The 27,731-nt window shown below is 50.1% G+C and overlaps 1 protein-coding gene across 2 annotated transcripts; it reads right to left on the reverse strand.

Annotated features, from left to right (window-relative positions):
• Positions 1-1,291: 1,291 nt before the first annotated feature.
• MKI67 (marker of proliferation Ki-67) lies at positions 1,292-27,731 on the reverse strand. Of its 2 annotated transcripts, XM_082719250.1 has the most exons (15): positions 27,516-27,731; positions 26,913-27,090; positions 23,684-23,762; positions 23,474-23,589; positions 20,857-20,923; positions 18,962-19,007; positions 17,390-18,466; positions 15,603-15,772; positions 14,117-14,438; positions 13,908-14,026; positions 13,638-13,809; positions 11,707-11,862; positions 5,237-10,599; positions 3,969-4,412; positions 1,292-2,550 (listed from the first exon to the last, which is right to left on the reverse strand). In XM_082719250.1, the coding sequence occupies exons 2-15, from the start codon at positions 27,002-27,004 to the stop codon at positions 2,485-2,487; spliced, it is 8,289 nt and encodes a 2,762-aa protein (XP_082575376.1). In that variant the 5' UTR covers positions 27,005-27,090; positions 27,516-27,731; the 3' UTR covers positions 1,292-2,484. The 2 variants fall into 2 exon arrangements, with proteins under 2 accessions (XP_082575376.1, XP_082575377.1); XM_082719251.1 differs by lacking the exon at positions 17,390-18,466 and having other exon boundaries at positions 27,516-27,728.

Raw genomic sequence — 27,731 nt, forward strand, 5'->3', positions numbered from 1 at the left:
AGCACAACATGGGGGGGCCTGTGGGATAGGAGAAGAGTAAATGAGACAAGATGGGATTGGGAGGGAGACAAGCCATAAGTGACTCTTAATCACACAAAACAAACTGAGGGTTGCTGGGGGGAGGGGGGTCGGGAGAGGGAGGTGGGGTGATGGACATTGGGGAGGGTGTGTGCTATGGTGAGTGCTGTGAAGCCTGTAAACCTGGTGACTCACAGACCTGTACCCTGGGGATAAAAATACATTATATGTTTATAAAAAAAATAAAATTAATTTAAAAAAAAAGTATACCTACAAAAAAAAAAAAAAAAGTAAGAATAGGGGCACCTGGTGGCTCAATGGGTTAAAGCCTCTGCCTTCGGCTCAGGTTGTGATCTCTGGGTCTTGGGATCGGGCCCGGCATCAGGCTCTCTGCTCCGCAGCGAGCCTGCTTCCCCTTCTCTCTCTGCCTGCCTCGCTGCCTGCTTGTGATCTCTGTCTGTCAAGTAAATAAAATTTTTTTTTTTTTTTTTTTTTTAAGTAAGAATAGTTTCTGTTCCCCGAGAACTATCAGATGGGATGTTGTTCACTTGGAATCTCGGGCCTGGAGACGTCACCAACCACCCGGCAAGTAGGTCTCCCACCCTGTTCTCAGGCAGGAAGTTGGCCTGGTTGGTTACCAGCTGTCTGATGCTGTCCCCCAAAAGGCCAAGTGAAACGTGTGTCCTCGGACGGGTGTTGTCAAGCACTGGCTCCAAGGAGCTTTCCTAGGCCAGTGTCTACAGGCCTCCCAGACGAGCCCCGCCCCGTGCTCTCGAAACTCGGCACCGTCGCAGAGGCGAGGAGAGGAGCCGGTGCACCGCGGTGAGGTTGTGGTTAGAACTGAACCCTAAAGGGTTTTTTAATTAACCAGTACGTCCCATTCCCCAGGCATGTGGCTAATTGAAATTTTTCTCTCTGCAAGGTTCATAATTACTACGGAGTCTGGAGTACTGGCAGAACAGCTTAATCATAGACAAATCCCATCATGTCACGTTTTCTTGTATTTTGCTGCCACAAGGACGCTGTGACTCTCACCTTCAAATAAAGAGCCTCTCGCCAGGGCTGCGCTTCCTCGACTCCCCTGCCCCTTCGGCTGCTGCCCAGGACCCCCCACCCTCCAGCCCGGCTCAGCCACCACCTGCCCCTGCCGGAGCGTCCTCCCCCCAGCCCCCCCTGCGTGTGACCCCAAACAACGCTCTTCAGAACGTGATCATGGCAGCCCGGCGGGCAAGGGCAACATCTGCGGACCCAGAGAAGCACCTAGACTGAGGCATTCATTCAGCAGACATTTATTACGAGCACCTGGCTCCACGCAGACACAATGGTGTCAGAGTGGACAGATAGGGACAGAGTGGACAGCTCCCCTGCCGGGTCTTCCAACCCCACTTCGACCTGGTTGGACAGGGCACCGGAGGGACGGCGTGCTGTCTTCTCATCCAGGGAACACGAGAGGCACAGGACAGTGGAACGTGGAGGTGGAGACGCCCGGCACGTGGCTGTCTGGGGCTGAGACCGAAGGGGCCGTGGCTCGCGTGGACGGCGCGGGAGTCACGGTCCTTCTTTTGGAAGATGGTTTTGGTTATTTCCTGAACAAGGGGACGTGCTGGGAAGAAGGCGGCCAGCAGGGGCAGTCAGAGAAAACGCTAGTGGGCGCAGATTCGGGAGAGCTCAGAAAACATAAGAGGAAAATGCAAGGAACTAGGAGAGCTCCAGCCATTTGGAGCGGGGGGCACCCTGGCCCACGGCCCCGGGACTCAGCACCAGGTGCCTTCTCAGATGTGAGCAGTCCCAGGTCAGAGAGATGCTTGAAGCGGAAAAGGTAAGACACCAGTGACCCCTACACCCTGCAGCTGGGGCCACCAGCGTCCTCCAGGCCCCACGCATGTTCCCTTCCATGGTGGGAACCCTGAGAACGGGACTGTCCCATACAGGGGACCAATAGCCCTTATGAGTGGACCCAGTGTGTAACCCCCCTCCCCGCCCCGGTAAAAAAACAGCCGAGGAGTTTGTTCATCGGCCTGTTCATTTGCGTTTCCTGAGTGCCTGCCCAGGGCTGGGGACTAGGGACAGAAGCCCGTTTTCACATTCTGACGCGGGACATGGGCCACCAGAAAGCATTTACAGAGCAGCGCGGCAAGTGCTGGCGTGTGGGGCCGTCAAGGATGGACGGGGGTGACAAATGTCACGGCTTCATTTCACTGCATATTCTAGATCCCAACCCCTGCCCCCCACCCGTCCCCAAGCCAAGTTTGATATTTTTGTCACTTTATGAGACCAGCAGTCCTCTTCGTGACCTCCATGTGGCCTTTATGAATAGACCACTCGGAGACAGAAAATTCTACGCTTTCTTTCCTTAAACACCTGAATAGCATTATTTACAAAATTCCCTTTCAAATTTACCCAAATATCATACTAGAATAAATCACTAGACTGCACTTATTATTTTTTCCCTTTTCAACTTCTCTGCTAAATATCTTCATTGTCCCGACGACTTCTGGTTCTTAATTTCTTGATACACACATTGTCATCATCCTGTTTGGGAATAAAATAGAGCTCTTAAGTAATTGAAAAGAACAATTTCTCGTAACCAACTCTGCAAAAACCCAAATCCTTAATAGGTGTGATGCAGGCTTTTAGTTTGAGGAAATTAATTTTAAGGTTGGAAATGAGTTTTGAGATGTGTCATGTGAAAGGTGCTTTGGTTTTTTAAAATGTTACTATTTGTTTAAAATTTAAATAGGAAGCTTTGTAACTTACTTTTAAGTTAATACATAATAAAAAAAGAAAGAAAACTTCTACGTAAATATATGCTTTTTTTCACTAATTAAAAAATACCACTCAAAAAAGTGAATTCAAATGTATAAACAGGACAGGACGTTTTGGGTCTTCTAAAATAATCTGTGTGTGAAGTGGACAATCTGTCCATAGTCAGTGGGTATGGCCACCTGCTGGGCCTGTTCCAGGAGCCCCGAGGAGGCTCATCCCTCTGGACAGTCCGGTAACGCAGGAGACCATCTGCTTTCTCAGAACCAGGGGGGCATCTGCTTCTGCTTCTGCCCCTCCCCCAACCCAACAGCCCACCAGAGGCAGACCCCACAGTGACCGCACCAAGTGATCTTGAACACCTGTCCTGTCCCTGCTCCCTCGCAGCTTAAAAGGGGGCAGGAGGGCCCAAAGACACCCCGGACAGGGCCATCACCCCCATTCCAGCACGCAGGAAACAGATCCTCCTGCTTTCGCAGCCGACACTAAACCAGATGTTGGAACAGAGCCGTGGCCCACAGCACTGGCCTCTAGATCAAAATGCATGCTGAGAAAAGTATAGCACTAGGGAGCTGCCGACCCCCCTTCTTTTAAGCTAAGAAAATGGAGTATTCCCCAAAGAACACCAACTGGACTTCATCTTGCTATGGATTTATTCCAGGGCAGACTGGATTTAATCCAGCGCACTGGATTTATTCCAGTGGCAGACGGCTTACGTGCTGCTCAAGGTGACAGGACATGAGCAGGCCTGGCGTACCACTTGCCGTTTAGACACTGGGCTTCCCTCCCTTCTAGCTTTTTCCACAGGAACTCCTGGGGAAGCCGGACAGGACCGCCTTTCTGCTTTAGAAGTTTTGCTGAACTACCGGGGAGACTGAAGACTGATATCTAGAATTTTCTTAGTATGTTGTACGCAGCCAGAAAGTACTGTCTACCTGCATTCCTTGCTCTTCCTGGATGGTGACTTCACAAGGTCAAGTTTCTACCGGAAGTTGAATTCCCGAGACAGAGACAGCTGAATACAGCTCCGATAAAATACACGGTTTAGACTTACGCTTCCTACAGTGGTATAACTAGGAGCCGACAATGTGTTCTATTTCCTTGCTTTTGCACATGGGGCAAAAATTAGATTGTGATACTCGTTGCTCATTAAAAAAAAAAAAAAAGGAAAACAGGAAATTACTTGCCTTTTTTATATTTTCAGCGCATCTCTTGGCATTCCGAGTTACCCTCTGCTGGGGTTCATTCTCCAAAGCCTTTCCTCCGGGAGGGACTGTGATTTTTCTAGATCTCAAACGCATGGGATCTGAAGGTTGCCTTACTTCTTCCTCCTGCTTCTTCTCCTGGACACCCACTCTTTTCTCCCTTTGCTTCTCCTCGGCAACGTCCGGCGAGGGCATCCTAGTGGGTCTCGCAGACCTCAGACACATTCTGCTTTCCCGGGCTTTGCCCCCAGATGCTGCTTGCTTGGCTCCGTCTTCCGGGCTTTGTAACGCTGTCTCTTGGGATGTCTTCAAGGGCTTCTTGTCACTTCTTTTTGTTTTCGGCTTTTCTGTCACTGTTACAACAGGCTCGGGTCTTTGCTCTTCTGCCTCGGTCTTATTTGGACGTCTAGAGCGCAGGGACCTTCCCTAAAAATGTCAAGACATCCGCAACATGTCACTCATGAGTAACGCAATTCTCACAATTCAGCATGGAGAGAGACACTCAAAGTGAGCTAAGAATCTGCCTGAAACGTTAACGGTTGTCTTAGAAGATGCCAGGAGGCACTTCGTCCCAGCGAGAAATCCTCTCCACTGGTAAGCGGAGTAAGGAAGTCGGCCTCAGTTTCTATCACCATATCTGAGTGCCGTATATGTCAAATTGGATTAAAACAAGCACTGACAGCGCATTCTAGAAAAGTGCCCCCTTTTCGAGCTGTAAACCATTTCCCCGTCCTTCACCAACCGCTGCTGGAGCAGGACGGGGGAATCGCAATTTCTGGAACCGAATTTACGAGCTTTGCTCCGTGCAGGAGTGTCCCCCCCACCAGCCTCACCAACCCGACAGGTAGGCTGTTCTCAGGGCGCAAATCCCCACGCAGATCGTCTACTCAAGTAAAGAATGGGGCAGACACCACCCCGACCCAGGGCTCCTGCCTGTGGGGTCTGGAGCGACAACACGGGACTGAGCTGCCACCTTCCCCCGGCACCTTTCCCACCTGTGCAGAGGAGCGGAACTCAGCCAGGTTCCGAGAAACTTGTCAAAATTTGCTGTGACAATTTTGACCAGTTTTTCTCCCCAATTCGTCTATTCTCTCTGTCAAAGGATCCTTTGCCTCGGTCTGCAGATACTCAGTGTGGAATGCAGACCCCTTGGGAAAAGACACTCATCCGCACCTTCAAGCCAGGGACAGATGACACCAGACATTTGCCCCAAGAGCACCCGCCCAGGATGACAGGGGCCCCAGCATCACCTGATGGCTCGGGGGCGAGCCGGCCGCTTCTCTTGCCCGTGGTGTAGCCTCCCTGCTGCTCCTGGGCGGGTCTCCGGGGAGACGCATCGGCTCTGCTGTGACCCTCAGCCTCTTCTTCAGGGTCAGGGGCTCCGGTGCGTCACAGCCCTCCTGGGGAGCTGCCCTCCTCCTCTTCTGGGGCGGCTTCTCCTCCTCCGCGTCCCGGGCGGGGGTCGCCGAGCGCAGCCTCTTTGCTCCCGTGGAACCTTCCTCAGTTCCTCCTTCCCTCTTGGAGGGCGGGGAAGCGCCTCTTTCCCTCCCAGACCCGACTGGCTCTCTGCGGAGCCCCTCGTCTTCCTGGGCTGTTGCCTGACGGGCCCTGAGGCTCCTCTGCGGGACGCTCACAGCTTGCCTCCCGCCCGGAGGGTGCACGGGAGCCACCCTGACGCCACCAGAGTCCTCTCTGGCTTCCTCGCTGGGATCGGGCCCGGGGCACGGCTCCGGCTCCGGCTCCGGCTCCGGGGAACCGGCCAGGTCTTCCAGGGGCGTGGCCTTTTCCTTAGGTGCTCTTCGCCGACTTTTCCGGAGCTTTCCGTTCTCTGCAGGGCTCAGGGTCTGCTTTGGGGCATCATTCACGCACCTGAGGTCTCCGTCGCTACCGGCGGGTTCTTGGCTGGAGACCACACTTGGCCCGCGCCGTCGGGTGGACGTCCGCAGAGCTGATGGCCCTCGCCCCACGTCCGCCTGCCGGGGAAGGGTCTTGACTTGCCTCCTTCTACTTGTTGGCTTGTGGACTGCATCTGCTAGTGGCGATTTGCCGGGGACTGGGGTGGTTTTGTCGTCAGCCACTGGGTCCTGGGTGTGCTCTGGGGTTTGGGAGTGCTCCCGGAGGCCGGCCAGGGCTAAGGACGGGGCATTTCTCTTGGATGTTCTTGACCCCCTCTTGCTGCCAGCTCCATTCTCCGCAGAAGGCCCTTCCTGCTCCGCAGGCTTACCCAACAGTTCGAGGTCTCCCTCAGGGCTGCCCGCCTCTCTGCCCGACTGTGCCTTTGCCCCCCGCGTTCGGGTGGACTTCCTGGGAGCTGACGGCTCTTGCTTTATGTCCACTTTCTGGGGAGAGGTCTTGAGTCGCCTCCTTCTACTCATCGGCTTGTGGACTGGGTCTGCTAGTGGCGATTTGCTGGGGACTGCGGTTTTGTCGTCCGTCACTGGGTGCTGGGGGCGCTCTGGGCTTTGGAAGAGCTCCCTGAGGCCAGCCAGGTCTTCTAAGGACGGGGCATTTCTCTTGGGGGTTCTTGACCGCCTCTTGCTTCCAGTGACATTTTCGGCAGGGCCCATCTTCTGCTTTGGGGTTTCCTTGAAGAAGCGGACGCCTGCTTCAGCACCTCCCGGCTCTCTGTGTGTGCGTGTGGCTTCCGCTGGCGTTTGGATGGGCTCCCCGGGAGGTGCGAGCTCTCTCTCGGAGTCCGCCGTCCCCTGAGGCATCTTCCGATGCGTCTTCCTCTGGGGTGCTGTGTTGACTGTCTCTGCCAGCGGAGATCTGCCCGGCGTTACTGTGCTTTTGACAAGAGCTGCTGGTTCCCGGGTGTGCTCTGGGCTTTGGAAGAGCTCTTTAAAACCGACCAGGTCTTCTAGGAACTGGGCCTTTTCCTTACCCGTTCTTATCCCCTTCTTGCTTCTGCTCATGTTTTCTACGTGGTCTAGCTTCTTCCTTGGAGTTTCCTTAGACAAGCTGATGTCTTCATCACCACCTCCTGGCTCTCTGTGTGAGGGCGCACGTTCCCCTAGGGTTCGGGTGGACTTCCTGAGAGCTGAGGGCTCTTCCTCTAGATCCACTTTCTGGGGAGGGGTCCTGAGCCGCCTCCTTTTGCTCATTGGTGTGCTGACTGGATCTGCTAGTGGAGATTTGCTGGGGACTGTGGTGGTTTTGTCATCAGCCATTAGTTTTTCTGTGTGGTTTGGAGTTTGGAAGAGCTCGCTGAGGCCAGCCAGGTCTTCTAAGGATGGGGCATTTCTCTTGGGCGTTCTTGACCGCCTCTTGCTTCCAGTGACATTTTCTGCAGAGTGCACTTCCTGCTTTGGGGTTCTGTTTAGCAATTTGATGTCTTCATCACTACCTCCTGGTTCTCCATGTGAAGGAATGCTTTCCCCTGGCGCTCGGGTAGGCTTCCTGAGAGCTGAGGGCTCCTTCTCTAGGTCCGCTTTCTGGGGAGGGGTCTCGAACTGCCTCTTTCTACTTGTTGGCGTGTTGACTGGATCTGCTAGTGGAGATTTGCAGGGGACTATGGTGGTTTTGCTGTCAGTCCTTGGTCTTTCTGTGTGGTTTGGCGTTTGGAAGAGCTCTCTGAGGCCAACCAGGTCTTCTAAGGACGGGGCATTTCTCTTGGATGTTCTTGACCGCCTCTTGCTTCCAGTGACATTTTCTGCAGAGCGCACTTCCTGCTTCGGGGTTCTGTTAAACAATATGATGTCTTCATCACCATCTTCTGGTTCTCCGGGCACAGGGATGTTTTCCCCTGGCCTTTGCATGGACTTCCTGAGAGCTGAGGGCTCTTCCTCTAGCTCCACTGTCTGGGGAGGGGTCTTGAGCTGCCTCCTACTTGTTGGCTTGTGGACTGGATCGGCTAATGGAGATTTGCAGGGAACTTCGATGGTTCTGTCATCAGTCACTGGGTCCTTGGTATGCTCTGGAGTTTGGAAGAGCTCCCTGAGGCCAGCCAGGTCTTCTAAGGATGGGGCATTTCTCTTGGGTGTTCTTGACCGCCTCTTGCTTCCAGTGACATTTTCTGCAGAGTGCACTTTCTGCTTTGGGGTTCTGTTAAGCAATTTGATGTCTTTATCATCACCTCTTGGTTCTCCGTGTGAAGGAATGTTTTCCCCTGGCGCTGGGGTGGGCTTCCTGAGAGCTGAGGGATCTTCCTCTAGGTCCACTTTCTGGGGAGGGGTCTTGAACTGACGCCTCCTACTTGGTGTGCTGACTGGTTCTGCTAGTGGAGATTTCCCGGGGACTGTGGTGGTTTTGTCATCAGCCATTGGTTTATCTGTGTGGTTTGGTGTTTGGAAGAGCTCCCTGAGGCCAGCCAGGTCTTCTAAGGACAGGGCATTTCTCTTGGATGTTCTTGACCGCCTCTTGCTTCCAGTGACATTTTCTGCAGGGGTCATCTTCTGCTTTGGGGTTTCCTTGAACACTTTAATGTCTTCATCACCACTTCCTGGTTCTCCGTGTGAGTGTGTGCTTTCCCCAGGTGTTTGGGTGGGCTTCCTGAGATCTTTCTCTAGGTCTCCTTTCAGGGGAGGTGTCTTGAGCTGCCTCCTTTTACTTGGTGTGTTGACTGGATCTGCTAGTGGAGATTTGCAGGCGACTTTGGTGATATTGTCGTTAGTCATTGGTTTATCTGTGTGGTTTGGTGTTTGGAAGAGCTCTCTGAGGCCAGCCAGGTCTTCTAAGGACTGGACCATTTTCTTGGGTGTTCTTGACCGCCTCTTGCTTCCAGTGACATTTTCTGAGGAGTGCACTTTCTGTTTCGGACTTCTGTTAAACAATCTGATGTCTTCATCACCATCTCCTGGTTCTTTGTATAAGGGCACACTTTCTCCTGACATTTGGGTGGACTTCCTGAGAGCTGAGGGCTTTTCCTCTATGTCCACTTTCTGGGGAGGGGTCTTGAGCTGCCTTCTACTTGTTGGTGTGTTGACTCGGTCTGCTAGTGGCAATTTGCAGGGGAGTGTGGTGGTTCTGTCATCAGTCACTGGGTCCTGGGTGTGCTCTGGGGTTTGGAAGAGCTCTTTGAGGCCCTCCAGTTCTTCTAAGGACTGGACCATTTTCTTGGGCGTTCTTGACCGCCTCTTGCTTCCAGTGACATTTTCTGCAGGGGTCATTTTCTGCTTCAGACTTTCCTTGAACAAGCGGATGTCTTCATCACCACTTTCTGGTTCTCTGTGTGAGGGCATGGCTTTCCTTGGTGTTCGGGTGGGTTTTCTGAGAGCTGAGGACTCTTCCTCTAGGTCCACTTTCTGGAGAGGGGTCTCGAGCTGCCTCTTTCTACTTGTTGGCGTGTTGACTGGATCTGCTAGTGGAGATTTGCAAGGGACTTTGGTGGTTTTGCTGTCAGTCCTTGGTTTTCCTGTGTGGTTTGGAGTTTGGAAGAGCTCTCTGAGGCCAGCCAGGTCTTCTAAGGATGGGGCATTTCTCTTGGGTGTTCTTGACCGCCTCTTGCTTCCAGTGACATTTTCTGCAGAGTGCACTTCCTGCTTTGGGGTTCTGTTTAGCAATTTGATGTCTTCATCACTACCTCCTGGTTCTCCATGTGAAGGAATGCTTTCCCCTGGCGCTCGGGTAGGCTTCCTGAGAGCTGAGGGCTCTTTCTCTAGGTCCGCTTTCTGGGGAGGGGTCTCGAATTGCCTCTTTCTACTTGTTGGCGTGTTGACTGGATCTGCTAGTGGAGATTTACAGGGGACTGTGGTGGTTTTGCTGTCAGTCCTTGGTCTTTCTGTGTGGTTTGGCGTTTGGAAGAGCTCTCTGAGGCCAACCAGGTCTTCTAAGGACGGGGCATTTCTCTTGGGTGTTCTTGACCGCCTCTTGCTTCCAGTGACATTTTCTGCAGAGCGCACTTCCTGCTTCGGGGTTCTGTTAAACAATTTGATGTCTTCATCACCATCTTCTGGTTCTCCGGGCACAGGGATGTTTTCCCCTGGCCTTTGCATGGACTTCCTAAGAGCTGAGGGCTCTTCCTCTAGCTCCACTTTCTGGGGAGGGGTCTTCAGCTCCATGTTCATCCTGGCTGGCATGCCAACTAGTTCTGGTTTTGAAGATTTCTGACACTTTTCTGTGGTTTTGTTTCCCACGTCCATTGGTTCCTGGGCGTGAGTAGGGGTTTGGGGGAGATTTTGGATGCCCCCCAGGTCTTCCTTGGGTTCTGTGTCCTGCTGTCTCTTGAGGGTGGTCAGGTTGGCTATCGGATCCCATCTTTGCTCTGAATATCTTCTTGATCTCCTCACAGGCACCATCTTTTCAGAACTACCTTCTGATTTGATAGCTTTCTCACATGTGTCAAAACAGCTCTCTCGTTCCTCAGTCGTTCCCTCTGGTTTCTGTCCTCGCTGTGGAGTTTTCCTCAGACGTCGCCCTGACGTGTTCTCAGCAGTGTCTGTGTTTGCGTCTTCGTCGCTGTGCCTTGGACCTGGCATCTGTGTGTTTCTAAGCTCCGTGGACCTTCGAAACCTGTTTGCGCTTGACGCCGCCTTCAGAGGCTCTGCCTCCGACCCTGGAGTCTTCTCGATGTTTGCATTTACTCGAATAGCCGGTCTTCTGAGGGGAGGGCTGGCAGGACTGTGATCGGATGGCTCTTGAGGTTTACTCTGAGTCATGCACAATACATTTTCTCCTACAGGAAACAAAAACACGCATGAGAAATCGATTCTCTTCCCCACGTTGTGCCGATCTGGTATTTTATGTTTATCATAACAATGTTATCTGGTGACCAACAGTGGGTTCATACTGAGGTGATAATTCTACAGGGATCACACATAAGGAAAAAATCCTTAAGAAAGGTCTCCCGTAGGGCACTGCACCGCATCTTGGGCACCGGAGCACTGTCATTCTTTTCCTCAAACATGAGAAGCAAACAGCTGTGTCACCTGATTCCATAGCATGGCTTCCGTTCGTGGGCTTGGGGTCCACACCGCACAGGAAAACTTGCTTCTGTTCCCTCTCCCACAGGCAGTGGGTGCCCAGTATACCCCGTACTCAGGTGAGAGCGCCAGATGGGCTCATTTCTCCCACCAGAAGCTCACAGCTCCACACGGGCCACCAAGAACAGCAGCAGCGATAACCACACAGTGAGCACATTCTCCTTCCCTTTCGTTATTAACACTTATTTTGAGTTTGAGAAATTGACGTAACTGTGATGAGACATCATTCTACTTCTGTGCTGCTCAACCTCTTTAAATTAAAAGAAGGCAGAAGCTAGGGTGCCTGGGGGGCTCAGTCAAGAGTCTGCCTTCAGCTCAGGTTATGATCCCAGGGTCCTGGGATGCAGCCCCGCATCGGGCTCCCTGCTCGGCAGGGAGCCTGCTTCTTCCTCTCCCATTCCCCTGGCTTGTGTTCCCTCTCTTGCTGTCTCTCCCTCTGTCACATAAATAAATAAGTAAAAATATAAAAAAAAAAAAAAAGGCAGAAGTGTACATAGGTCGTTTATAATTGTTATATTACTGTACTAAAATTATTAATACAATTACAATTATTAAAAATTATTATTAAAATTAATCCTTTCTATGCCACTCACTAAATACCAACATTAGTTCAATTGCTAATAGGAATTTCCCCTGAACATAACAGAACTGAGAAGCTACAAATGGTATTTTTTCGGAAGTATCTATTGTAGAAAAGTAATACGGCATCTGTTGAAACCCCCCCCCCCCCAAAAAAAAAAAAATCTTAATTCCTACTGAAAACATCAAAATGCAAGAAAAAAAAAAAGCAGTAAACCAACCAAAATTTACTGAAGTGCACAGCGGAGGTTTTTCTCCCGAATTGGGTACTTCAAACTCCTTTCCGATGAAGTCCTCTGAATTTGAAAAAGCCTTGGGGTATGGGCTCATTGTTTGTGGCTTCTTTTTGGCTGGAGTCTTGAACATTTCAGTTAACCCTGTGATGTGAGAATATTGGGAAAGCGATTAGCGTATGGTTCCCTGGGCCATCAGCCACGCCGGCCCTCAGACCCACCAGAGGAAGTGGCAGAGTGCGAACAGGGAATCCCTCCCCAGAATTCTCGGGAGACGGGGTCATGCATTAATAATGAACTCATTTTGTTGAGGAAGAGCGATGAGATGTTGGAATCGTATCTCTTCTTTGTCTTCCTCTTGGTGAGAAAATCTAACGAAGGCAGTCGACAGCTCAGTCTTCGACCGCTGCCCTGATCCCGAGCACCGGCTGGAGACAGAGCCCGGCTCCCCGAGCCTCCTGTCCCGACATCTGGAAACCTAGCGTTCTCGTGCTGCCTTAAAAAATCCCAACTTATGTAGGCCTGGGTTTTACATACAAATAACACATCCCCAATTTTTAAAAAATGACATCCATTGGGCTGTCCACGAATAGTACTGTCAAGTGATAAAATCACTATGTTTTCATTTTAACACCAAAACGTAGCATTGACATAACAGAAGAAAAGAACCATACAGTTCTTCAGATGGAAGATTTGTCTTTCTGAAACACTCACTCGAATTTCCTCTTTTCTCACTCTGCCATCGATGGGTCGAAATGCTCTGTCTGGTATGTTTGCAAATTGTGTTTGGGGAACCTGTTCTGAGGGCCCCCAGATCAGACAGTTCACTTAAAAATCTCAGCCCTCTGCTCCAGTTCTGGCCTTCTGTAAAATACCCCAGAGCCAGGCTTGTGCACAGATTGGTGTTTTGTCATGGAAGTCATTCACACCAAGGGGTAGAAGTTGTTTGCTTTCTAGGACGGTGGATGGAAGGAAGGTTGGGAAATCCGCCGTCCTGGGTACTGAGTATACAAACTTCTATTAATTAGATCTTAAAAATATTTTTAGAATTGGTCTTCAAGGCTCCATGACACAGATGTTAGTTACACTCGTACGTAATTTATAAGGAAACACGTATGTGCATATGTCTGCATATAGGGGCATATACGCGCAACTCTTTTTCATTGAGTATGTTATCAAAACTGGCAACTGTTCTGCATTATTGTGGTTTGTTTTTTTAAAGCTAAATGTATTGATCCAACTATGACCGCAATCACAGCATCCTTATCTGGGTTCTACAGAGGAGTACACTGATTCCATCTTAAAATATTCCCGGAAAGAAAAACGAGAACCCTGTAATGGGCGGTGGCGTCAAGTGTCACCTCCCTCCAAAAATGTGCAAGGCAGAAACCAGTGGTCAAACCGTGTGGCATAAAATCCCAACCCCTGGGCTCTTGCCGTAGTTCTAGCCTAGGACAACATAGGGAGGTCCCATCGCATTTCTGCTGCTTAAGGGAAACCTCTTCGCAGGACTTTGTTTCAAGACACAGTTAAGCTTCATGCAAGGGAAGGAAAGTATGAAGCAGAGAAACGTGACCCAAACCAGTGGCTCTAACTTTGGGGCGATCGATTAGTAGAGATGCAGAGAAGGGGCAATTTTAAGGGCAAGCCTGCTCTCTTCAGCACAAAGCAGCTTCCGGTTCTCCACACCCGTGCTGCAAGCCAAGGCGACGGTGTGTGTTTCCCATGCCCACCTGCTCCCCGCAGGACTCATGAGCCTCTTTATTACTGGGGACCCCTTCTTGTTCTCCAAATCCAGCCTTCTCTTGTGCCCATCACCACCCCGGAGGTCGACTAGAATGTTTATCCTCCCCACACCCACTCACAGTAAATGCAACTGTCGCACCCCATCCGCATCCTCCCACCGAGGGGGCATTTACCTGAAAGATCTTCATTAAAGTCTATTTTCTTGTTGAACACAAGGTTGTTGAGCATTCTGTAGGGCCGAGCGGGCACGTGTACCTTCTCGATGTGAGCTTTCCCTATTATTATGGTACAAGGAGAGTTGGCATGGCCTGTGCTGAACTGACTGTGAACGTTGCTAACAGGCTTCTGGAAAAAAAGATAACAAGAGAAGCAAAATGTCAAAGCGTCAAGGCACACACCGCGGAACCGCGCCGAAGAGCGTGAGGGGAAAGGGCGCCCCCTACCTTTGGAGTGGTCGTTCTCTTGTGCCTTTTGCTGGGCTGCCTCTGGGGGCCATGTTTAACCACTTTAGCTTGTGTTTGTTTGGCTCCGAGTTTTACGACGTCTGCCCACGATTTTGCCACTGTCCAAAGAAGAAAGTGCTGAAACATTTCCAAACTCCTATTCCTGAGGAAACGACCCTGAGGACCTTCTCTGCCAACCCAGCACTCACCGATTAAATTGGCTTCAGAAGCGCCGCTCCTTCTTCTGGAATAGATCCTCTGCAAGATCTCGTGTTGGCTCCGATCGATGGAAGCTCTCTTCGAAGGCAAGGTGCCGCTCTTCCTGCCTCCCCTCTTGGGAGTGTCTGTGGGATGAGGAGATGCGCTGCCCCTGGAGACGGAGGGCACCTTGGACGACCTACGGCGGGTGTCATTTGCCACTGGAGAAGTTCTCGTCAGATTCCGAGCTGGAGATCCCTTAGGCTGGTCTTGTGCGCAAACTTCCAAATGGATTTCTGAAGAATCTTCTTTTCTTGATGGTTGAGGGTATTCCTGAGGAGATTTAAATGTTCCTAAGAAACCTTACCACAGATGTAACATCTCTGCAGGGAACGTGAGAACCCTACTCACATAAGAATTAGAGTTGTTTAAATCTTGAAACACCAAAGCGTTTCATCTACTGTCTATCAGGGGCCGGTAGAAATGGGAGTCTGTCCCCCGCATTTTAGAAAAAATAAAAGGGGAATAAAACAACAGATAAGTCTTGGTTGGGGTATTACGGGTAGAAAGGAGAAAAGGAACCTCCCAGGGAGTGACAAGTGAGCGTGCCCTGATCTGAACTAGAGAAAAGCACCATCTGGAAGTGTCTAATCCCCTTCGGTCTACACGGAAGGAAGGCTGCTCATTTCTGGGAGCCAGTATTAAATGGAAAAGGAGCCAGGCATACCTTACCATCCTTTTGGTATGAAAGAAATTAAAGACAGACCAGGCCCTCTGACAGGGATGAGCCGTGAGGCCCTACCTTTCTAGAGGGCTAAAATCAGGAGGACAACACAGCCTAGGGTAGCTGACTCAAAGTTCTACACAGCTGATGGTCAAAATCATAGATGGCTGACCTCTGAGATTTCCCTTTTCACCTTATAATTCTAAAAGAAAAGCAAAAATGCCTTATGGTTATGTGTCATGATGTCTCCAGATTCTTTGTAATTTTAGTGGTTTTGGTTTTTTGTTTTTTTTAAAGATGGTATTTATTTATTTTGAGAGAGAGAGAGAGTTGGAGTGTCTCTCTCAGAGGGAGACAGAATCCTCAGCAGACTCCCCAGCTGAGCGTGGAGCTGGACGCGGGGCTCGATCTCACCACCTTGAGCTCATGGTCTGAGTCGAAGGCAGACATTCAACCCATGGAGCCACCGGGGTGCCCCTGTAATTGCTAGTTTCCCTGAACCCCCCGTGTGATACCCCGTAGGCCTGGCTGGCAGGACGGCCCAGCAGAAGGCAACTGCTGGCAAAAGGCAAGCAGAAGGGGTGAAGACTTGCCCCTGTTCAACCTCCTTAGACTCGTACGTCGAAGCCCCGGGAAGGAGCTCAACTTTAGATTTTTTTATTTTCAGTTTTTGATTCGAAAGAAAAAGGCCTTCATCGTAACTGTACTGGTGGTGGGGAGTCTGGAAAGGATGCAGCACGGGCATGAGTGACAAGACTGTCCGCCCAACGTACCTTGATGATTTTCTTCAGGACAGCTGGAGTGTGGCTGATGAGAGACCTCCTCGGGGTCTCTCCTCTCTTGAGAGGTGTATTAGGAGGTAAGTTCTCATCAAATAACTCGGGCTTCAGACGACCACCGAAGGAGACCCGCCTTCTCTTCAGGGGCGTTCCCTCAATCTTATCTGAAGGAAACATGAATGTGGAGAGGAATGAATGGTGCACACTTACATAGACTCACTTCAGGCTCCTGTTAAAGACAAGCCGCTGGTGAAGTTCACTGACACCCAACACCCCCTCACGCTGTCCCTTTGTCACGCTGAGGCCCTGGAGTGCTTCAAGAGCTGAAGAAAGATCTAGGGACAAACCAACAAGATGTCAAGTCCCAACTGGACAGGACAAAGACTTTCTAAAAGGGTGAGAAATCCTGTGTATTGATAAAGGGATCCAGACCGGTGGCGTCCACGCTGGAGCTGAGCAAAGACAGAGATGGACGTTTTTACAGTGACCTGAGAAGTCTTTTTAGAAAGCCATGTATGGACTCGGGGCTCACCCAGACCGACCTAGTGAGAAGTCATGAACTTGACAACTTCTCCAGGTGATTAGAATCGGCAGATCATGAGTCCCAACCCCACTGCACATCCTGGTGAACCAGCACGCGACAGAAATCCCTTGTCTGGGTGATGCCTCTTCGGAGACCCCTGGGGACATCGTGATGGATGCATACGGGTCTCATTTCTGAGAGCCGCGCACCTCGCCCAAGGGACCCTCTGCAGACGGAGCCCAACAGTAAGCTCGCTACTTTAGGACATGCTCAGAGCCCCGGGAAGTGTGGGAGGGTGCCCAGGGGACATGCCAAGCCTCCTCCAGAGGTCACAGCTCTGCCACTCGCTATGTGACATGAGGCTACCAGTGTCCCTATTTGCAAGAAAGAAATCACAGGAACCCCCGTCCCGGGGGCACTCCTGCTGCCTGCTCAAAGGAGTAACAGGGTGAATGTCCGAAAACACCTACAACAGCACCTGATGCATACACTCCTGGGCGAAGTCCCCAGTTGTATAAAAAACAAAACCCAAAACCCGAAACAGAAAAACTGCTCGTAAGAGACCCTGAGAAGAGTATGATTACCGGAGAGACGCCCCATATTTAAACATTTCCAAAGGACTGACTTTCCTGGACCTCACTTACGGAAGCAAACTCCGTAAGGATACAACAGCTTACAGTTCAGAATTACAACTTCTGTGAAAAGCCATTACGCCTGGGCGCCTGCATGGCTCCATGGGTTAAGTGTCTGCTTTCGGCTCAGGTCATGATCCCGGAGTCCCGGGATCGAGTCCCGCATCGGGCTCCCTGCTCGGTGGGGATCCTGCTTCTCCCTCTGACCTCTCCCCTCCCATGCTCTCTCTCTCTCAAATAAATAAAATAAAATAAACCTTAAAAAAAAAAAAAAAAGCAAGCCATTACGCTTATTGGGTTTATCTTCCTTCCTATTTTCTCATAGGTACACCAGGAGACTCCCAACATGGTGTTGGACCCCCTTAAGGCCCCCGGTGGTGTTCCTCCCTGACAACATGCACTCCGCCCAGAGCCCCTGGTTACGAAGCTCCAAGACGTGAGGACGCGTCTGTCAGGGCAGACGGTGCATATGGCTGTCGCATGAGTAGACAGCCCTGCCTCCGGGACCCTCCCCCTACACCAGAGCCATCGCTACCGAGGGAAGGAAAGTCTCATGACTTCCTATCTAGGTACAAAGAAGGTGTGAGCCTGTGGGAGAAAATGAATGCACAGGTAAGTAAACTTACTAATGGAGTCACCAGAGCTGCTGCTATCAACTGAACTACGGCCGGGGAACCCAGAGCTCGAAGGCCCGGTGGTGGCGCCCCCTCTCTCAGGCTGGTGCACGGAAATGCTCTGAATCTTCCTTTCAACTTGAACGGGCAGTGGAGCTAAAACAGTGTGAGTCTGAGATTCTGGTTCTGAGGCAAGAACGTCCACACTGGAGGGAACACTCGCCCTCTTCTTGGACAAGCGTTTTTCTGGTGTTGCTCCAAAATTATCAGCATTTTCAACGTTAGTGGGTGTTGGATTTCTGGCTAAGAACTTCCAAGGAGTGAGTGTCTTGTTATCTGTCCCGAAGCTGTCCCTTTGAGCTGGATTCACGGGTTCACTTCCCCTGGGAACACGCAGGTCTTCACTCCGACGTTTTCGTGAGGAATGGTGAGGAGAATGTTGGACCGGGGTCTCGGTTCTTGTCGTCTCCTTAGGAGGGATGCTGGGACCCGTGGTCTCCTTGGGAGTCTGAAGGGCCTCCTCATCCTTTCTCCTGTCCTCTGTCTGGCTAATTCCTTGTTCTCCCAAAGCAGGGTCTGCCTTCACTGGGGTGAATCGACCCGACCTCGGTCTGGATTTACGTGAGACCAGGACTTGTGTCCTGTCTTGTAGCTCACCGGAACATTCGTTCTCTGATGCACGATGACTCTGCGGCCCCGACTTTTTCCCACTCTGTGGAACAATTCCTTTTCCTGATTTCATGTCAAACTCTTCCTTCATTGACTCGTAAAGCTCCCTAAAGGGAGACTCCTGGTTTTCACTATTCTCAGGACACCATGTAGAGGGGAAAGTCTTCAGTTCTCCATGACAGCTCACTAAGACAACACTGGAATCTTCCTTAAAATCCCTGGCTGTAGGATCCATTGCATTTCTGAAGTTTTCTCCAGGAAGTTCTGAGGAACGGACAGCATTAAGGGATTTTCTAGCAGCGTGATCTTTGGGACCATCCGGGGCGGCTGGTTTGCCATTCTTGACGTGTACCAGAGGACTTCCGGAAACATTTTCTTCACAGAGTTTGGAATGGGCATTGGAATCTTGAATTTTCCCATCTTGGCAATGAGTTAAGAAATAAGAAACAGAAAGTTCAAGATTTTCTCAGTGATTAACACTGTGCAGTATTCAAATTTTACAACCTTTTCAAACAGGCTTGCAATCTAGTTTTTCACCTAGCTCACAAACTACTTAATGCCAATGCATCAAAGAAGTATTCTGATCCTCGAATTACGATGCAGACAAATAAATCACATCGGCCTTCTGTAACCAGTACAAGGGGTCAATATGAGGGGTCACTGGCTATTATCTACTCGATGAAACTGACACCCGTGTTCAGTTTACACGTGGATGCTCTAATAAGTATTGTGCCCCATGCATCTCTGGAGGATAAATTAACTCAGGTGCCTGCTTGTTGTGTTACGTAAACCAACCTCCTAACTTGTGTGAACCTAGATGTAGAACGCCGGTGTTCTGATTACCTTTTCCTTGCCCTAACCCTGCACAGAGAGCTGATCGTGCAGGATCCCAGAATAAAATCAAAAACTACTAACCAGGGTCAGAAGAGAAGCTAGACCTTGAGACCCGATGCAGAGAATCCTGTGAATTGGAAAAATAGAAACAGTGAGTTAGGTGCTTGTTCAAATCCCCACAGTCATGTTTATGAAAATGTTCTGGCTCTGGATGCTCTTTCTTACCAAACTCTTCTGGTAGGAATTTTAGAGACTTTGAGAAAGGAGCCAAAGACTCTGAGGGGTGAGTGCTCATAATACACGTATTTCTTAGCGGATTGTAAAAAACATACAATGATAGAACAAGAAACAAACTTGAAGCTCAAAACTGTTCCAATGGAACCTCAGTTGAGTTTTGCTAACTCCCTCAAACTTCTTTCTCATCACCCTATGAAAGAACCAAGGCTAAAATTAAACATCACCTATGTTCAGCGTCTGTGAACCTACCAAGGGCACAGAATTTCCGACTTAATACTTAGATTTGTCAGAAAGAGGCTGCAGGACCTGCAGTGAGCTGGGGCCCCGCTCGGCCTGGGGGCTCGGGTCGGCAGGTGCACCCAGGCCTGGATGTTTAGGAGAAAGTGAACCCGGCACATCACAGGCATCGTGCCCTCTGAGCCCAGCAATCAGATCCAACACTCCTACCTGGCCCCCACGGCTGCCTTCACAATCTGTCAGAAGATTTTTAGGGGGCGAGGAACAACCACAGAATAACAAGGATGTAAGGTACAAAAAGTTCAATGTTGCTTCAGAGGAAGAAAGTATCTCATCTGAATTAGGATGGGGGAAGAAAGTCACAAAGTATATCCAAAGGCAAATAATTTAACTTCTCCCTAATCAATTTCAGATTTCTTGGTGTCTGAAACATTGCTTCTCTAACTTGCCAAGTGGGGGATCAGTTTCTTATTTCCAACTTGAAGTTGGCCACGGATCTTAGGACCAAACAATAAAAATGAATTAAAATTAAAATATATGTACAAAATATAAGCGTATAAGCCTATTTTTGTACCATTATATTCCAGACATAAAAGTCACCATCAAACGGCTGTAACACATTCTCAGTATTCAGTTTCAACACTGACTTTATCACCGTCCAGACAACAAGCAGCTGGTAGGCCTTTGAGACCACTTCTAACTCAAAGTCCAGCTTTTTGCTTGGTTGCCTAACACCTACCAACAAAGTAGTTAGAGAATCTCGAAAGCGAGCTTTCCCCCAAAGCCAATGAGGGGCAAGATCACCACGAGGGTCCTTTCTCTAGGAAGGAAGCAGCATGTAGCCAGGGCGGAGATGTTTGGTTGAAGGTTTCCTGCTAATTTCAGGCATAGGATGATGGGATTTTTTAAGCCAGTGAATTACAGCCTAGTCACAGAAGACCAGCTTGGCCAGCTTCAGCAAGCTTCCTAAATCTTAGCGGATGGGCCCAGCACGGCATCCTGGCAGAGCTGCACTCTTTGGACGGACACAGATTCTCTGGCACTGACGCAGCACAGTGACGCTCTCGGGTGGCAGGGTTGTCTCTCCATCAAAGTCAGGAGGCATCTCTGGGACTCACAGCTCTGATGTGATCATTTCAGATGCAGAAGGATGGAAGAACAAGTAACTGGGAGACAACACAAGCCACTGATCTAGGTCTGAGATTTTAACTCTATGTGATGGGCTGTCCTCGCCAAAAGTTTGCAAGCGCACATCATGAGATAGTCCAGGGGCCTTCAGGCCAAAGTGCAGGACTGACTCAGTCCTCTCATTGTGAAGGAAAAAAAAATCATAGTTGTAAGTTTTTTCAGTATGTTTAAGATCTCAGGTGTCTGTCCCTCTCATAACTGGCGAGTCACCCTCCCTTGTGAGAGGTCACTCATCGGCCTGCTTACAAATGATCTCATAGTACCGTGCAGAAAGACCAGAGCCCCCAGCTGGATCATTTCTACCCCCCCATCACCTGTTTGCGTTTTTGTCCCGGGGATTCTGTCGACTCGCTTCCATTCCGATGACTTTCATTTTCATACCTGAAATGCACACAAGGACAGACACACATTCAGACTCCAGCTCTGTGACTGATGGAGAACCTCCTCATCTCATTCACGTCCAAGGAGCGAGGAACAAACTTGAGGTTTTATTCAAGAGATTCACTATATTCGAGGAAATAGAATGCAGACAAGCTGTGTGATTTCAACAATATCCGAGCACCTCCTCTGTGAAAACCTGCACAGGGGAGCCGATCGGATTCCCACGGGTTTATACCCACAATCATCTGAGGGCTTGGAAGGTCACCAGGGAAGCCGAGGCCTGAGGCACCTGGTGATGTCACCCTTACTGCAAGGTCACCCCAGAGCCATCCTGTATAGGAACACTGTGACCTCCTGTTTCTTGACTACCGCGTCTGCATCTGAACAAAGACTGGCATATTTTTGAAGATGGAGACAGATTTAACAATATACACTGTCCTTCGACCAGACCCCGGGCATAATTCACAGAACGGTGGGCATTCTGAACTTGGCCTCTGTAAGGTGGCTTGATCCGAAACAGGCGGGTGTCTGGACTTACTTCTCATGGCCTCAGAGTTCATGGTCACATCCCTCTTCCTAAGCCCCCTTCCCCATTCTTGTGTTGGAGGTATCTAATTATCTCAGTTAACCTCAAACTGAACGGGATCTCATTTGGGGGAAGAAGTCCTAATTTCCACTCCACATCAAATGCTTCCTACCTAGAGTCTGCTTCCTGGAAGTCAAGTTCACAAGAAGCCCCGGGAAGATGACCAACAGAACACATGGGAAATATCCGCTCAAGACGCGTGGAGGCAGTAAGGAGGTCAGCGTGCCATCTGGCGGCGTGACGGCCAGCGTGACCCATGTGCGCTGCCTCCCAGGGACCTGAGGCCCAACCAAAGGCACCTGCCGGATGAGCGTGGAGGATGAGAGGGGACACCCGGAGCCACCAGCAACCCTGGGCGAGCTGGAGGGGGCATCTGCCAGCGTCAACAAAAGAGACTTCAAGATAAAAATTGCTCCTGGGGATGAAGGACACTTTATAATGATAAAAGGATCCATCTATCCGGAAGATAAACCGATTGTAAAGAAAAGCTCACCTAAGAGCTGGTTGTAAGAGACAACCTGAGCCTTAGGGATTATAACAAGTTGAAAGCCAAGTGCCAGAAAATAGGATAGTACACAATTACTGATAAAAAAGCAGGAGGGAAGGTACAGAGTATCTCAGAAAGATAAGCCACAGAGCTTCACCCACTAGGACAGGATTCTAAGTTTCAACACTCTCAATGGAGAGACCGCAGAAACAGAAGAACTAAAAAAACAGAAAGAAAGAAAAATCCTCAATGTGTGATTTCAACTTAAGGGAGCCACAGGACACATATTCTTTTCAAACATGCAGGAGAGATTAGTAAAAAATTAACCACATCTCGTCATAAAGCCAGCCCTCGACTCACTTCAAAACCTGGAAATTTAACAAACTTCTGTCCAGAATGAACGAATTATGTATATACCCGGGATTTATTTCAGTGAAGTAGTCTGACAGCAAACAGGACATCCGCGCTTGGCTCTCCCAAGCACGGAGCAGAAGTCAGCGGCAAGGACATACGTCATTGCTTCAAATTCAGAGTTTAATAAAGACAGACAGAACCAGACGGTTAGAGACACATGCTTTCGTAGCACAACTCCAAAAACTTTGTTATCAGAAAAGCCACTAGGGTGGTTTACTTGGTGAGGGAAAGAAGCGGTGATTAGAAGACCTTTCCAGAAGAAGGTTCTGGAAATATTCTGTCTACAGCTTGAGTGGTGTGTTAGTTTGCTAGGACTGCCGTCCAAAATGCCACACGCAGGTGGCCTCGACACAGAAACGTACTCTCTCACAGTTCTGGAGGCTGGAAGTCCGAGATCAAGGTGTCGGCGGGACTGTTCTCTCCCTGAGGCCTCTGTCCCGGGCTGGCCAGGGCCGTCCCTGCGGCCTTCACGCGGCCGTCCCTGAGCACCTGCTGCCCTTCTTCTGTGTCCTCAGCTCGTCTTCTTACAAGGACACCAGTCAAATTGATTAGGACCCACACTAATGGCCTCTTTTTAACTCAACCACCTCTTTCGAGACCCTGTCTCTGATACAGTCATATCCTGGCTGGCCGGGGAGGAGCACTTCGACATAAGCACACTGATGGAGCACAGCTCAGCCCTTCACAGGTGACAATCACCCAGGCGCTCATGTCATGATAAGCTGAGCCGGACAGCTTGTCTTGTGTCTTTTCCCCAGGACCGTTTTTTAACTTGAAAATGAAACAGAAACTGAAAAATGCATGTGGCTTCACCCCGCCTGCACCAAAAATAAGACCCCGGGAAGGCCTTGGTCACCCATCTTTGGCCCAGCTGCGTGTGCTCAGACCCTGAAAGGGGGGTCACAGGAGCCCCACGTGTGATCCCCACTATGCCCATGTGACTGCAGACAGAACCAGTGCAGAGCGGCCGCGCCACACGCTCTGACGTCATCTGTGGCACAGGAAAGTCACAGACGTCTGGCAAGCATCAGCGCCGAGAGCGACTAGATTCACCTTCACCCACCTGAAAGATCGATCGACAATCGTGATCACGTCGCCGTGCGTAAGCTGTACGGGCTCCGCAACGTCAGCCCCGTTCACTTGGGTCGGACAGGTGGAACTGAGATTAAACAGTGTCGCCTGCAGAGTAGAAGGGGAAACTCAGATGAGTTTGATGACTGGGTAAAAAGTGCCACGAAAAGGGAAAAAAACAAAACTTCAAACACCCACTTACCTCCTGCCCACTGACTTCAATTTTGCAGTGCTGCTTTGACACCACAGGGAGCTGGATTCGAATGTCACATTCAACACCCCTTTGAGGGAAGAAATTGAGAGTTTGAGGCTGACGCAACTTTTTTCTTTTTTTTTTTTTTTATCCCATGAATGCTTCAAAATAAAACAGCATCTGACCATATGTTTGATCCAAAAATGAAACGGCAGAAGGGGGTAATCAGTCAGGCGATGTGACGGCCTATGCCTTTGGCAAATAATTTTGACAAGTATTGTGTCAGCGACTGTTTTAAATCTTTAAGACTTTGGGTACTTGAAAACAATTATAATGGAAAATATTAGAATACAAAACTGGGTTGCTTTTACTGAAATGGCTATGTTTATAAATAAACATAAGGGAGGACTTCCCATCATTTTGGAGGACTGTAACGATTTCTGATCCTCTGTCCTTTTTTTCCATAAAGAAAGGTTTCTGTGTGTTCCTTTGGAATGTTATGTATGTTCAAAGTCTTCATCATCGCTACGGGTGCTGTATTTTATGCTAACACACCTGTCTCTTCACATACAAGCAGATAATCACATCAGCACCTACATCACGGGGTTGTTCAAATGATGAATGAATTATACTTTTCTGCCCTTTGCCCGGCAAACTGTCAATACCATTGACTCATGAACTTTTCATTGCTTTAGAACAACGCTGTATGAACGGGCAGATTCACAAGACTATTATTAAAAATACGAATGCAAACAACAAATACGCATTATTAGATTCAGCAGGAAGCACCAGAGGGGGAATTTCCAAACCCACAGGCCAACTAATCCAAAGGGTCCTTAGTGAAGTCTCCTTGGGTCTCCGGGTTCCCTTTATTGCAAGTCTGAACAGTCACACACTCTCCGCTCTGTTCTCCATACACTGCCCTGCAGCTGGGACTATCTCTTTCTAGAATGTGTATAAAAGTTACGAGGGTATAAAATAATTGCAGAGCTGGAATTCGACTCCCGAGGGCTGACCGACTTGGCCTGTGTGAGTGTGAGTGCTGAGTTTCTTGTCCCTGCCTAGCTGCACGGTGTTCTTAGCCTTCGTGGGAAATCGTGGTTTAGTGGTTTCGGTCGTGTGGCAAATAGGTTGTAGAGGACAGCGTGGTTTGTCAGTAGCCGTGGAGAGAGCAGTGTTAGCTCTGTCTGTCCCTACAGAGAAGTGGGTCAGCCACAGAGGTCTGTCTAAACTGTCCGGTTGTCCCACAGAGTAACACTAACCGGGGTTCGGATACACGGTTGTTTTATGTCTCACGGTCTCCTAACCTTGCCAGTCTGGGCACTTTTGGACAAAACTTTGTTCTTGTTTGAGGTTTTGTTCTCGGGTTTCTGTGTTTATTTTTGTGGGTATTTGCCTCATTTCCATCCGTGAACTTTGCAGGCAGACAGATGTGACGCAGTACTTAAGTTCTAAGGGGTTTCTGGTAGTGGGGCCATTGGTTGGCAGGAACAAGTCATGCTTTTTCTCTAAAGGGGGACGGGGTGGGAATCCAGGAGACGAGCTAAAGTTAAGTTGTTTGAAGAATTTCTCGATTGGAAATTTAGGCTTTAGGTTTTGTTGCTCTAGTTCCTAGAATAACTTAGAGATGCTGCTCATTTGTCCAGGGACCACTCTAACTCCTGGGATCCCACACGTTCTTTCACTATAAGAAAAAATAAGTAATTGGTGCAGAGGTCTCTGTATTCTGCCACCGTCCTTTTTTAAGAAGTACTTTTCTCAAACAAAGCAATTAAAAAAAGAAGAAGAAGAATATCTCTTTCTACCTATGTCATATGACCACTTTTGAATGGGTTTTAAATGATAAAATCCCACATAAAAATATATTTAATCACAACTGTAGAATCACCAGAATTACTGACATTTGACACCAAAATGTTTTTCCTTCAAAGCGAAAAGAAGCTATGGAAAGTGAACAGCCACTTTAAACTAAAGAGAATTTGATTTTTAGATAACAGAATACTGTGGGGAGAGAGAGAGAGAGACTATCTCATTAGAACTGAGAATTTGGGTGGCTGCAAACTGCCAGCTAGAATCCCTATGGGTCAGTGGCTGTTAACCTCAGCACCAATGACATTCTTTCCAGTAGGGCTGGTCCTGTACATTGTAGGGTCCTTAGCAGCCCCCCTGACCTCTGTTCACTGATGCTGCTGGCTTGAACCTCCCACACCGTGACATAGAAAACTGTCTCCAGACCTTGCCAGATGTCTCCTTGCAGGGCAAATGAACCCCAGGCTGAGAACCACGGGCCATTCATGTTTCCACATTCAGCCCACGCATCTGCTAGGTAGAAAGTGCCACTGGTCACCTCTCTCTCGCCAGACCCCCACCAGGCACTGCGTGTGTAATTATGAACGACACAGTCCCTGTGCTTGCCCAGCTTAGTAGTGGGAGTCACAGCCGAAGACTGATCACGCTGCGGGGTGTTAGGAAAGACCAGAGCTGTGTTAACTGAAGCGTTCTCTTTGGGGAACATTTAGAAGGATATCTGAAAGCTGGAAAGGAGTCACTTACATAGGGAGACAGAGAGAACATTCCAGTCATAAGAGTTTAAAGTGGCCAAAAGCACCTCGATGAGCACGAGCTCGGAAGGTCTGAGGTGAGGCAGAACACGGTGGGCACGGGGCCGGGTGTGGGTAGACGATGGTCGGGCCCCACCTCACAGGGCTCCACAGAGGGTGACTTATCATTTTATAAGAAATTCCGGAGGAGTGTGCCTGTCATATAAGGACCGTATTATTTACCACCAACACAGGACAGCAAGAAGAAGAAAGTTCTTAAAACACCACCAGGACTTGTTTTCTTTTTTCCAAAAAACCAACAACCAACGCGTCCAATACAGAGCCTCCTCCCTCCTCTGCTCAGTCGTGTCCCCCCCAGCCAAGGCGCACCAGGTTTGGGAGGGTTTCAGCGGAACATGCTGGTCGTCTAAAGGCCTGCAGGGAATCAGGATTTGAGAATAATCTACGTTTTCCTCCATTTAAGGATTTTATCAAGTCAATTTTAAAACCCGTTTGATTAAAAACGATACTTAACTATATAAACGTTGTTTTCAAAATTCTATTTCCTAATAAACAGCCCTGTTACATTGACAAGAAGTCGGAAAGTCCCAGCAAATTCGGGGCCGGCATTTCTGGTGTGTTACTCTATGACGTTAATGTCTCTGAAACTAAATTGTCCACCCCTGCCCAGGGCTCACCTTCCGAACAAGCAGGTGCTGAGGCTCAGTGGGAAGTGGGGACCGTCCACCCCACTCCTTTTGATGGTCACAAGGCGTCCTGTAGGGCCCATTTTCTAAACAAGACTTGATATAATCCGGATAGGAAGGTCCGGCATCAAAAGGTTTGCTGAAGCAAACTCACTGCAGGAACCTGGCCCTGAGTAAAACAAAAACCAAACGCGGGGCATGCGGGGGTTACTCTAAAAACAAAGAGCTACTCACCGGGAGGTGACCAAGTGGGCTAGCCTGTACAATTCGCCAGGCTCCTGCCACCCGGACCGGGCTGCCCCCTGGGGGACCCCAGCCAGGCCGCGCGTTGCGCCCCAGGGCGCCCCCCAACACCCAGTGGCCCCCAAAGACCCGCGGCCAGGACGGCGACCATCGAGGTCGAGGCTCCCGGGGCCGCCTCGCTAGAGCCCCGGCCGCGTCGCAGGCGCGGTTCCCGCAGAGCAGGGGTCCCCGCGGCCCGCGGCCCGCACGCCGGCCGCCCCCGGCCGCCCCCACGCCCGCTTCCCCAGGACCCGACGCCCGCCCCGCCAGCAGCCGGCCCCCCGCTCCGCCAGACGCAGCCCGAGTCCTCACCAGGAACAGCCGGAGGGTCGCCCGCCCGCGTCCGCCGCCCGCCCCGGGCTGCAAGGACCGGGACTGCCCGCGGCCACGTCCGCCGCAGTCCTCAGGGCCCCGCGCCGTCGCCTGCGGGCGACCAGGGAGCCCGGCCCAGCCGCGTCCGGGAGGCGCCCGGCGTCCGCAGCTCCGCGCCGAAAGCGCCCGCCGCGCCCTCCGGATTCAAATGAAAAC

The sequence above is a fragment of the Mustela nivalis genome, assembly GCF_964662115.1.
Source record: "Mustela nivalis genome assembly, chromosome: 2".
In the NCBI taxonomy this organism is placed as follows: domain Eukaryota; kingdom Metazoa; phylum Chordata; class Mammalia; order Carnivora; family Mustelidae; genus Mustela; species Mustela nivalis.